This window comes from Mauremys reevesii, linkage group 5 (genome assembly GCF_016161935.1).
Source record: "Mauremys reevesii isolate NIE-2019 linkage group 5, ASM1616193v1, whole genome shotgun sequence".
Classification (NCBI taxonomy): domain Eukaryota; kingdom Metazoa; phylum Chordata; order Testudines; family Geoemydidae; genus Mauremys; species Mauremys reevesii.
In genome coordinates, this window is record NC_052627.1 from 32,790,428 (window position 1) to 32,803,673 (window position 13,246).

Here is a 13,246-nt window from a genome sequence, read left to right on the forward strand (position 1 = left end):
CAACTCAAAATAAAACCAAACAAAAACCCAAACCAAACAAAACCCCAACAACTTTGAAAGCCACCTTCCTAATTGTGAATTAACAATGTATTTTTAGTACATTTCTTGTCACTTACCAACACAACTGCATGATGGGAAATCATATTGGGTTTTGACAGGTGTGTCCAATAAATTTTTTACAGGAGTATCCAATAACTTGGAAGGTGACTCTAAAAAATTATTTAGAACAGATCCAGCTGTTCTTTTAGTTGGGGTTTTTTCAGCAGAAGGAATTGCTTGTTGATCTAAGGCTGATGTGTGGCTGTCAAATTCTGCAGCAATAGAATTTCTTGATAGGATAGTGATAGGTCCTACTGTTTCAACCTTCACATGCTTAGGTGATTTGATAGTAAGAGCTTTGTGATCAAACAGTGATTTGACCTGAATCTGTTTCAGCTGCTGTTCCATTGTCTCAATGATACTCTTTTGTTGCATGTTCTCACAACTGAAGTGCTGATTCTCTTGTTTAATTGTTTTTTTCCATGTTTTGTTTTCCAGCTGTCCAGTTGATAGATGCATGCAGATATTAGACTTTGAGCCAGCCTCAACTTTTATAGGCTTGCGCATCACATTGGGACAAATTTCAGGTTTGAGTTGTTGGTGTATTTGCTGCTCTTGCTTTTGTAAGAGATGCCACCTGAGAGCAGCATGGTTTTGAAAATCCTTGTGGGGTTGAGCATGAAGGTGACACCCTTTCTGGTCTTGTAGGAGAGTTTGTTGGCTGTGTGGTAAGTACCTTTGCTGAATTGGTGTAGCTTGCTGGCTGGACATATCTTGTTTCAAATTCCCACCATATCCCTCTGGTTGTTGGAGTGGTCGCTGTATAACTGAAGCCTGTTGAGTTTGTTGCTCTTGTTCTTGAAAGCAATGTTGCACCTCTTGCTTTGGGGTCATACTATTTGGATAAAATTGCATATGTTGCAAGTCCTGCATTTTGTTTACTCCAAAGAGTTCAGCATTTATGGTGTTTTCCTTCTTCTCAGAAACCAAGTGCATACGGCCAGGATGCTGCAGATTAGTATTTGTTTTCAGAATCTGATTGTAAATGGAAGTTTTACTGTTGCTACTTTGTTCCTGCTCTAGTCCAAACTGAGGGTTATGAGGGAACTCAGTTGGTTTTATATACTTATTCTCGGTTTGAAAACATTCTTCTTGTTTAAGCTGACTGTAGGATGCCCCATCTATTTGCTGTTCGTTGTCACTTTGGGAATGGGAAAAGGTCTGAGACAGTTCTTTGCTTTTCCTTTGCAGGCCTTGCTGGTGGTGGTGGTTTGGGGTTAACTGTGGACTGTGTGACAGTTGTGTCTGCTGTGCCTGTTTTTGCAACATCTGTTGTAAAATGTTTGAATGTAAGAATTGTTCATTCTCTGTTGTCTGGGGATTTAAGTGCTGCTGTTTTAACAGGGCCGCCAAAGGCTGCTCAGTTTGTTGTTCTTGTCTTGCTTGGAAATGAAGCTGCTGTTGCGTATGGTGTTGCTGCACATAGGACTTCACCAGAGAATTCATCTTTGTGAGCTGTGGCTGGGGAGAGTGCTTTTGGGACTGCAGCTGCTGGTCAGCTATAGGATGGACTTGCAGTTGTGCTGCCTCGCTTTTGTATAGTTGAGGCATTTGTTCCTGTTGTATTATTTTCTGGCTATGGGATTGTCCTGACGGCTCTTTTAATGCATCAGGATTCCCAGTATACTGGTTTGAATGCATCTGTTCCATTGGATTTGGCTGGAACTGGAGAATTGACCTCAATAAAGCCTCATTGGGCTTCTGGGGGGAGTCTCTATGGTGAAAATGAGTGGAAATCAATTCTATCCAACCTGGTTTTGGATAATGTTGAGGCTGTTTCGCTTGGTCTTTTCTTTTCTCAGGAGGGATCTCGTGTTCTTTTTGTCCCAGGGGCTGCTGATAGTGTTGCTGCAACTCTCCATTGTTCCCAATTACCTGCAGATCTTGGATGTTAGGTTCTGATGTTGGCTTTATTTCTTCTGTGCATTGCTGAATGGAGGTCGTCATGGCAGCTGGCAGATCACTTTCACTGCCACTCTGTTGTGACACCTCAGGCTTCTCTGGAAGCTTCTGTTGAGAGTTAGGTTGTTGCTGGGCAAGGCTAGGACTCTTAGACATCAGTTCTGCCTGCTGCCCTTCATTCTTCACTTCTATAGAAAGATTTTCAACATCTCTGTTGTCATAGGGTTGATGTCCTTCTGTAACAGCAATGGACAGAGTGCTGTTCATTTCTGGAGCTGGGGGAGGAGCAGAAGCAAGAGGAGGAGTGAAGGAATCCTTATTAAACATTGAATTGTGCACCATTTTTTTAAACAAAGCACCATTTTTTTCTGCTTGCTCTGAAACCGGCTCCAGGCTATTGTTGTGAGTGTGCAGATTACTGCTGGAACTTAGCGAGAGATCTTGGTTGGGTGCCCGCCCCATATTTCCATGAACACTACCGTTTCCTATAGGTAACTGTTGTGTATCATAGCCTGGGTTTTGTTGCTGTAGTTCTGATTTCTGAAGTGAATAGCTACTTGGTAATACAGGTGGTTTACTGGAGTCTTCCATATTGTAGACCTCAGTAGCCACTACAGCTGGCACTTGAGGCAGCTCAGAGTTTGAGGTCTGTGGGGAAATGATCTGCCCTGAGGTATGGGATGAATGTGTTGTCTCATAGGACAACTCATTAGTAGCCTGACTGTTAATGGCATTTATGTGAGATGTGTTTTTCTGCATTGCAATGGAAACATGGTCTGGATAATATTGAGACAGTGTTTTTTCCAGGAGTTCACCATGCATGTTTTCCATGGAAGAGGCAGAAACTGTAGCACCATTAGGCATTGGCACTGCCTTGTTCTTAAGTAGTAAGACAATGTTCTTGTTGTGGCAATTAATGTTTTCCCTCTCTTGCTCATTCTGAATCTGGAGATTTTCAGGATTTTCTGGACCATCACAGTTGTATCTTGAAGACTGTATAAAATCAGAAGCTGCATTTTCTTGCCCAGTAAAACTCACAGATTCCTTCTCATTGCATGAATTGGAGACAGTTGGTTTTTCATTGTTTTCCCCTGGCTCATCTTTTTTGCCATTTACCTCTTCATCTTGTTTAATTTTCTTGTTCTGATGAAGGCCATATAGAGAAGGCTCACTAAAAGTGCGTTTTATCCCACCATTTTGCATATACTTGGAATATACTCTCTTTTCCTGTAGGAGGTCAGGGCTGGTACGGTTATTTGGGTTTCCCTTCACGTGAGGTATTCCATAGCTGTTCTTAAAAAGTAGCCACTTATGGTCACCATTTACTTCAGCATGGGTTCTCTCTGTTAGTGGACTTCCATTCTGCAGCTTCACTGACAAAGGCTCCACCTGGCAAACATGAGAAGGATGTGGTATTAAAAATGGGCTCAATCTATTGCCATCAACATGGTTGGTTCTATCCTGTTCCATCTGGCCTGCTCCGGGGCCATCCACAAGGCTGCCCTTTTAACGTATCTGAAAGAGAAAAAGAGAGGGAAACGGGTGTAAGTTTAGTTTTATTTGATACAGATCAAATCACTGACCAAGCACAATATTTGAGCATCTGCCCTCCTGACCTATCTATGCACAGCATGCCACGATACAGTGGTCTCCCCCTGTTTAATCAAACCCAGTGTTTTCTGAGGGTGTTTTCAATAGCATTGGACTTTGTTATTATAAAGTATCATTTATTCATGCTGCAGTATGATTTTATTTTTAATAAATTAAGGATGAAACTTGAACTGAAACAATATCAGATTGGGCATGAACATGTGAAGCTGATGGTGGTATGCAAGCAGATTGAAACTGAACTAGACGGACCTGCTTTTAAAATGCAGGAAAAATGCTTGGTTTGTTAACTTGAAACCACTGTACCTTATAGCAACATACTGTCTTAGTTCACATTTTAATTTGACATGCTTTCTAAAGTTCAGGACACGATTAGTTCAAGTGTGTTTTCAAACTCGATAAGAACATTTTCAGCACTGAGTAAGTTCCTAACAATGGATGCACAGGTGAGAAACTCAGATTAGTATAGAAAAGGGCATGCAAAAATAAACTGGGGATGAGAAAATGCTGTTCAAACAGAAATATACTTATCTTAACGCTAAATCTCTTGCATGATTAATAATCATTTTTAATGAAAATGTAAGTATTTACTGCTTGCATATTCTTTGCCTGTACTTTTCTGTAATGATTTTTCTTCCAAGTAAGGTGGAAAATCATGCAGAAACTGTAGTTCCCAGACTTAGAGCTAATCCTGTTGTTTGATTATAGTACGCCAAGCCTCTTTTGTCTGATCTGAAGGATTATTGCCACCAAGCTTGCTGGTTAGAGAGGCACTCCCGGCCCTTTACTCGTCAGCTGTTTGACAAGGTCATTTAAAGTTGGTTTTCCAAAGATCTCACCCTTAGCAAAATACAGGCATAAGAAAATAAAACAAAAACTGACTACTCTCCACTGGAATCCCTACACTCATTCATTATTGTTACAGTACTAACATTACCATGATGTATTTATTTAAGGGAAAAAAAATAAAATCATGGTATTCATCTGCAACAGACTGTTCTTGCTTGACCTTATGAATGCAGCTTGTGAGTCTGCCTTTAGAATTGTATTTTTGTTTTTGTTTCGCAGCAAAGCCTAAAATCTGTGTGTCTTGGATTTGAGTTGGGTCATTTGGAAATTCTTCTCTTCAATAAATATCTTAATATTCAAAAAAAAATTACCTTTTATTTATAGAAAAAGGTTTCACATTGGATAAAAGTGCTGCCAGGGTGTAGTGAACAAATTCCACCCAACAACTGTCCAATTCTGATTAGGCAAATCAACTGAAGGTTCAGAATGACAGAAAAAGTAGAGAAAGCGGTTGCATTCTCTCCATAATTTGTTCTTTGTTGGTTTTATCGTTCTCCACCAACAGCCCAAATGATAGAAGACAGACTGGCAGAGCACCTTGCAGATGTTAGAAGGATTTCAGATTGGGAAAGTTAGGAAAATGAAGCAAATAATAAATACATAATGTACTAAAGATACAAATGAATCTAAGGTAAAAATTTTGACTCAGGCAAATTTTTGCAATGAAGACATTACTTCTAGTTTTCATAGAAAGGGAATATGAAGGGCTCTCTATTATTAATTCATACTTGCTTGGACTGCTAAGCAAGCTTGAGCCTCACAAGTGGCTGATATTACCACTCCACAGAGAGGACTATTACATTTGAAAATTTCTCCTATCACAGTAGATTTGCCTCCAAGAGCACAGAACAGGATTATTTATCCTTCTCTAATTTTTTTACAATATCAAATTACACCTAATTTATACAATGTGCACTGAATTCCAGGGTATTATTGCCTTACTAAGCTCAAGTGAGTAATAGAATTCAGAAACGCTCTTTAAATAAGAATTGCTCGTGGGGCCATGTAAAATTACTACAAGCAGAATTGATAGCATTATATAAGATTACTGGGATTCCCTTTCTGTTCAGAGTGCTGACTTCAAAATAGGGACAATCGAAGCATCACAGGTGCATGCTAGTCAAAACTGGACAGCCGGACATACGATTAGCACACCCCCTCATTTGTTCTTAAATGTGCTTTTAACCCTTTTTTCCGTGTGCTCGGATTATTCTTTATACAACAAAAATATGCTACGGTCACGTTACTTCCCAAACCCCACCTCTAACAAAGTGAGTTTATAAAAAGTAATTTGAAAAACAGAAACTAGAGATGGAGAAGATCAGTTCTAGTCTGCCCCCCTAATAAAGCAGGATTCTTCTGTGTACAATATATATTCCAGCATCTTGGCCTGGCTAGCTTTAAGAGTCCCAGGTGATAAGGCATTTTTAACTTTCCTGGGGAGACTATTCTAAAGCATAATAGACATCGCTGTTATACTGGCACATCACGGAAACTTTCTAAGTTCCCTTCATTCCATATAGTTCTTTGAAGCAAAAATGCAAAGTAAAGGATGCTGCAGAATTACATACCCTCCCAAGGGGGGTTCAAGAAAGAGACATTAACCGTAACCTGAAATTCCTTCCCTTCCATTCCCTACCTGCTCTCTTTTGATACTTTAGCTTGCAGATGAACAACTCCTCCCAGAGGTGAAAGATGGGTGTTTAAGCTGCTAAATGACACAGTATTCTGAGCAAAGTACAAAGGAACAGTAATTGACACTGTCCTATCAGATTATTTTTTATTTCTATCAAAACAAGGTATTAGTCTGTGTGACTGAGCTAGGGGAATCCTCTCCATGGTCCTCAAAGCAAACCAGTATTTTAACACTGGTGGTTGAATTCGACTTTATCACAGAGGGTAAAGTTTAACTCTTGTTAAAAGTTTTCAAAAGCTCCTTTTGCTCTGTGTTTTGTTGATGGATAAAAGAGCCTTACTACTTGAGAAGTGTGTGGCCTGTATCTAAGCTCAGCATGCAAACCTCCGTGCAAAGTGTGCCTGCTCCTCTGGAGGGAAACTCATGATCCTTGAAAGCCACGTATTTCCTTCCTTACTATATGACAAAAAATACATGCACTCTTCACAGGCTTCTCAAAAGCCTTACGCTACAAATCAACCAATCCCTTGGATTCTGATTGGCTCCAGCATAAAAGGAGGTGGTGGAAGGCATTCCAAAGCAGGATTAAACCATTTGACTCTTCAAAGCCTAATATGAACTCACTGGTTTAAAAAGCCTTTAAAAAGCTTCCTTTCTTCAGAATAACTGTAGGATTGGGGTTACTTTGCCTTACTCTTGATTCCCCATGTCTAAACTCAGTTATTCACAATCCTCCTGAGTCTTGTCTTATTACAAACCATAAAAGGTGCTCAGACAAATCACAGTAATTTTTTGTAATGCAATTTAAAGTTCGGAAATACCAAGCAATGGCATACCTCTGGTATTTATTTCAGCTAGTACACCATGCATATGCTTTAGATGCTACTGTTGAATAGAATTGTTTGTGGTGGGGTGAACTACTTTTCTTTTAAGGAAAACTCACCTTTACTAAGGATAGTAGTTTATTTTTTCGCCTCCAGTAACAGTTGTTTGAGCCAATACGCTTAGCAGTTCTACATATTTTTTCCCAGACACAATTTATTAGACATTCAAGTCACATCAGCAGCATCTGTGAAACAATTACTGCATCCAGGACTGACTCTGCAGTCTAATCCATCATAATTATGACTGGCCTCTTTGAAGATGCCATGATGCATGACTTAAAAATAGCACATTACTGTGGAAATGGATCAGCATCTCACATTCCACCAAGTTGTAATTCTGCCCACCACTGTTTGACTTCTTGAAGTACCCAGGGACATACATGTATTTCTTGCCACATACGGGGCACAAATGAGAGATAAAGAGTTAGAAGTATATTATTGTTGGCTTGGTTTTCTTTTTTAAAAGATGTGTAAGTGCCTCTTCGGAGTGCTCCTGAAATCTTTTTGAGCATAGAATACAAAAGAGTCCCTCATGTACAATCAGCTGACAGGAAAAACTTTTTTTTCCCCAAAAGTAACCTTAGTTATCTTGATTTACTCTCTTTTGATAACTTCTCTATTTTGCGCCAATTCCTGAGGTTCGTATTTTATTAACTATTTGTATTGTGCCAGTAAGCCTCACATCAGTCCCTGGAAAAATCATGGAGCAGGTCCTCAAGGAATCAATTCTGAAGCACTGAGAGAAGAGGAAAGTGATCAGGAACAGTCAGCATGGATTCACCAAGGGCAAGTCATGCCTGACTAACCTAACTGCCTTCTATGATGAGATAACTGGGTCTGTGGATGAGGGGAAAGCAGTGGATATGTTATTCCTTGACTTTAGCAAAGCTTTTGATACGGTCTCCCACGGTATTCTTGCTAGCAAGTTAAAGAACTATGGGCTGGATGAATGGACTAGAAGGTGGATAGAAAGCTGGCTAGATCGTCGGGCTCAACAGGTAGTGATCAACGGCTCCATGTCTAGCTGGCAGCTGGTTTCAAGTGGAGTGCCCCAAGGGTCGGTCCTGGGGCTGGTTTTGTTCAAAATCTTCATTAATGATCTGAAGGATGGCGTGGACTGCACTCTCAGCAAGTTTGCAGATGACACTAAACTGGGAGGAGTGGTAGATACACTGGAGGGCAGGGATAGGATACAGAGGGACCTAGACAAATTAGAGGATTGAGCCAAAAGAAACCTGATGAGGTTCGACAAGGACAAGTGCGGAGTCCTGCACTTAGGATGGAAGAATCCCATTCACTTTTACAGACTAAGGACCGAATGGCTAGGAAGCAGTTCTGCAGAAAAGGACCTAGGGGTTACAGTGGACGAGAAGCTGGATATGAGTCAACAGTGTGCCCTTGTTGCCAAGAAGGCTAACAGCATTTTGGGCTGTATAAGTAGGGGCACTGCCAGCAGATCGAGGGATGTGACCATTCTCCTCTATTCGACAATGATGAGGCCTCATCTGGAGTACTGTGTCCAGTTTTGGGCCCCACATTACAAGAAGGATGTGGAAAAATTGGAAAGAGTCCAACAGAGGGCAACAAAAATGATTAGGGGGCTGGAGCACATGACTTATAAGGAGCGGCTGAGGGAACTGGGATTGTTTAGAAGAGAAGAATGAGGGGGGATTTGATAGCTGCTTTCAACTACCTGAAAGGGGGTTCCAAAGAGGATGGATCTAGACTGTTCTCAGTGGTACCTGATGACAGAACAAGGAGTAATGGTCTCAAGTTGCAGTGGGGAAGGTTTAGGTTGGATATTAGGAAAAACTTTTTCACTAGGAGGGTGGTGAAGCACTGGAATGGGTTACCTAGGGAGGTGGTGGAATCTCCTTCCTTAGAGGTTTTTAAGGTCAGGCTTGACAAAGCCCTGGCTGGGATGATTTAGTTGGGAATTAGTCCTGCTTTGAGCAGGGGGTTGGACTAGATGACCTCCTGAGGTCCCTTCCAACCCTGATATTCTATGATTCTATGATGTGCTAGCTAGGGACTTTGTGAATGCAAACAAGTTTGCTTGAGTAAACATCCATGATCAGATTCTAACCAGCCCCTGTACATACATCTAGTGCAGGAGGAGTAGGAAGAAAATTGGGGTGAGTTCCCCTCTCCTTTGGCACTTCCACAAGGGCTGGCCAGAATCCAATTAGGAAAAGCAGTAACTGTTCTCTGTTGATGTCCATGAACACTTGCTGGCTGACAGAATTAAGATGGGTGGTACTATAGGCCATCCATATCAACTAGAAACAGAGCAGAGAACACACTTCATCTTCTCCAAGGTCAGGGGCGGCTCTAGGATTTGCGCCGCCCCAAGCAGGGCAGCACGCCGTGGGGGGTGCTCTGGCGGTCGCCGGTCCCGCGGCTCTGGTGGACCTCCCGCAGACGTGCCTGCAGAGGGTCCGCTGGTCCCCCGGGACCAGCGGACCCTCCGCAGGCACGTCTGCGGGAGGTCCACCGGAGCCACGGGACCGGCGGACCGTCCGCAGGCATGCCTGCGAGAGGTCCACCGGAGCCGCCTGCCGCCCTCCCGCGGGACGCCGCCCCAAGCACGCGCTTGGCGCGCTGTGGTCTGGAGCCAGCCCTGTCCAAGGTGTCTTGCTGATAGCCCAGCCATTCACAGTATATTTATGCAGCTAGACCTCCTTGGGCTGTGATCTCAAACATAAATTGGGTTGGACTTGGTCAGTAGCTGGATGGGAGAACACAAAGTAAAAGTCAAGGAACTACAAATGATAGCAATGGTGTGACAGTCCCTTCTATGTCAATACTAAACTACTGCCCTGCCCCAGCATGATGCTTGGGTCACTGTACTGCTATACACATTTGGATGAAACAGAGGTCTAAATCATTTGCAGTCATTAAATTCCCATGGCAGTTTCTGCAAGAGTTTCTGTTTATCTAGGTGTCCTGGCCAAATTCCAGTTTGGGTAATTAAACTCTGCCTACTTTAATTCCCCTTCTAATATCAATTGAATACAATAGTAGGCTCACTTCCTGATAACTTGTTTAGTGTTACTGTGCACAATTAAACAGTAGCTTATCCTATCCCAGAAGTGGCTGAATTTCAGTGGTGGGCAACCTCATGCCTCTATATAGTTTGTAAAGCACTTTGAGAGTCTTCTGGTTGAAAGAAGCTACAGAAGTAACAATTTCTGAATTTCAGCAAAGAAAGGGAAAAAGCTCAAAACAGCCCTTCTCTGTAACATCATAAACCATTACAAACCATGGGCTAAATCCTGAAGACTTTACTTGGGCGAAAAGCTCTTGAAGCCAATGAGAGTTTTTTCCTGAATTGCATCTGGTAGATAAGCTAATGCAATTTTCAGAGTCTTGATGCAAGATTATCCCTGAAGCAGCCAAGAAGTCCAGCAGCCACAGTTTGAACTTCTGTGTGGTCCTTGAGTAGTCCTATGTACATCATAATGGATTATTGTAATCTATAAGCAACGATGGCATGGATAAAATCTATATCTGAAGAAATGACCACAGTTGCCTTAACAGATGAAAAAGGGGTGCTTTTGACCACCAGCACCCGCTGAGAATCCAAACGCAGTCAGATCCAAACTCACCAAGCAATGAAGCTCTTTGACAACTTCCCCCAAAAAATATGGGCAGGCACCAGTCCTTCCACTCCCTCAAGAAGTCACCAACACATCCCAACCTACTAGCATCACCCTTGACTTCTCTCGATTGAGCAACATTTTCATTTAAGTTCCCATCTCAGTCAAGCACTTGGAAAAACAGATACATCACATCATCTAGATTAGTTATAAGCCTCATGTCATCCATATATTGATGGTATCGCAGTGCAAATCATCTTGCTATCTCCTCATGTGCACAACAAACAAACTGTGTGATAGAAAAGAAGCCTGCAGAACCCCTGAGATTTTCATTGATTCCAATTGGCTTTGGAACCCAAAATAATTAAAAATACCAATATTTATCTCTCTCATTGATGCAACAAAATGAATATACATACACAAACACGTGGTTCAGCATATTCTATCCATGGATTTCTGGGCCCCAAATCCCTTACGGACTATCAAAATTCATCTAATTGCCTTGTTTTAGATTTTGTATTTGCATCACTTATTTAGCAGAAAGTTCTATAGTAACTATGCATCTGAGGAATCACTAAGGAATAACGTATCCCTTCCCAAGTCAATTGTAATTGATGCTTGCTAAATTGTTTCCAGATCCACCCTTTTCAAACAGTAAAATACAAACAGTTTAGGAAAACACACCCTCTCGTGGAGCTCTGCCACCAGAAACACAGAGGACATGTGGAACTGAGGAACAGCATTTTTTTGGAGGACAGCAAAACACCTTAGGAGCAAATATTTGGTATGGATATTGTTATCCATTCAATTACATGACTTTTTCAGCTTCTGGAGACTATAATATGGATTGGAAAAGAGAATTTGGTCCCAAGTCTTAATCTTATTTTTGGACTAGCCAATACACTAGTTTAAGAAGATCTCAGGCATCAACTAATCTCGAAGAAAACAGCATAAATCCCAACTTGTGCACTAATTATAAGTCAAAAGAAGCAATTTTCAAGTTACATCAATATTTAACAAGAAGCCACAGTGTTATTCTCTCAGGACTGTAGGAATATGGATGGAAACCTTGTTTTCGGAGGTTAACATTCTGGCAATAATTTTTTTTTCTTCCAGGAGCTGGAGCCTCATTTTATTTTTATTTTTCTGGAAGGCAATTAACTAAGACATTGTACTAATCCAAGTTTGGAGTTAAAGCTCCTACAGCATTCTGACAATTTTTTTAGTTCTCCCTTGCACTCAGTTTACTCCAGTACACACAACTTGTTTTATTTTCATTGCCTTTTAAACCTTTGCAACAGTTTAGCAAAAAACTGACACTGAGAAGCCAAACTGAAACATTTGGTTAGAATGGTTTTAGGAAAAAAGTTGGAAGGAGACAGGTGGCTGGTCTTTTTATGGAAACTGCCTTAGTGGTGAACCAGGAAAAAGAGTAGTCTTTATGGACAGGAAGTCTATTTAAAGGTATCGTCTTAAAGTTAAGCTTCAATCAAGCCACCGATTTCTAGAACAGCATAAAAATTCAGCACTACTGTGTCGACAAAGGTTATGGGTTAGAATCCCAGAATGAGCTGACATTTCAGCCTTCCTTCAATTTCCTATGATTCAAAACACATTCTTTCCCATGTTAAAATGTACTCTTTATGGCAAGATGCAGCATGAAGAGATAAAGAACTAACTAAAAGAGGAGAAAAATAGCAGACTGTGTTTTAACTCTAATTAAGGCTTTTAGGCTCCAACGGTAGATCCTCGTAACGGTGATATTAATACAGTTCTATAGGGAACTTCAGTACTCCTCTCTGGCAATCCTTTTAAAATACTTTCAAAGCTTTGAAAACAGTCAGCCTTTCTTCATTCTGAGAGGCTGCCATTCACTGCCAACTCAATTCAGCTCATAATCTTTGAAGGCCTCCAATAGCCCACATGGATTTAAGAGAATTTTAAATGGCTGAAGTACTAGTGAAGGACTTAAGACATTTTGGGATATTTAAAAAAGTATATATCAAATTTTAAATTAAAACAAAGCACAGCTACACAAACGTTTGTCAGTTTTCTACAAAGTTTGCTTCATATTCTGCCCAGAAGTCACAAAATGCTATTTCACTAATTGATTATTCTCTGGGACGTGGACATCCTTCTGGTGCACAAAGAAGCAGTGTGAATTACAAAGCTCACCATTTTTAAGCAGTAGTGCTATTTGTTTCAGGACACTGAGATCAATTTATCTAATCTATCTAATCTTATCTATCTATCTATCTTTGGCAGAGACTTGAGTGTTGTGCTGGGTCTGAATTAAACTCTTATGATTCTTCTAGCTGAAAAGTCTGAGCATGGAGAAATATCTTGAGTTTATCAAGTAATTATAAGTCAAAAGAAAAAAGCAAATAAATATTAATTAAATTACTTCATCCATCCATTCATCCATCCCTCTTTGCTCCTCCATGAAAGGGCAGCAGATGAACTTTGGTTTTTTTTTAATTTAAATATACAAATACCAGCAGCAAGGCCTAGTGGAACTCCTCATGGTTGTAAGCACATATCATAAGTGTTTGCAGGACTGGGCTTCCAGCTTGAAGTCTGATAAATACGGTCTTCGGCTAAAGTAAGAAGTTAAAGGAATGTTTTGCGTGTATTAGTGAAATTCCAGCAAGAGGTAGGTAGGTAGGGTG

At 40.9% G+C, this 13,246-nt stretch overlaps 1 protein-coding gene and 1 long non-coding RNA gene across 5 annotated transcripts in view; one reads left to right on the forward strand and one right to left on the reverse strand.

The window, feature by feature from the left end:
* Positions 1–13,246, forward strand: part of LOC120406328 — a 77,382-nt gene that overhangs the window by 50,998 nt on the left and 13,138 nt on the right. The gene's annotated exons all lie outside the window — the stretch shown is intronic.
* TET2 (tet methylcytosine dioxygenase 2) overlaps positions 1–13,246 on the reverse strand; it is a 90,384-nt gene that overhangs the window by 27,032 nt on the left and 50,106 nt on the right. For all 4 annotated transcript variants that reach the window (XM_039540995.1, XM_039540993.1, XM_039540994.1 and 1 more), the window contains one exon: positions 117–3,516. In XM_039540995.1, the coding sequence (XP_039396929.1) occupies positions 117–3,471 (3,355 nt within the window). In that variant the 5' untranslated portion in view covers positions 3,472–3,516. The remainder of the gene's footprint in view (positions 1–116; positions 3,517–13,246) is intronic.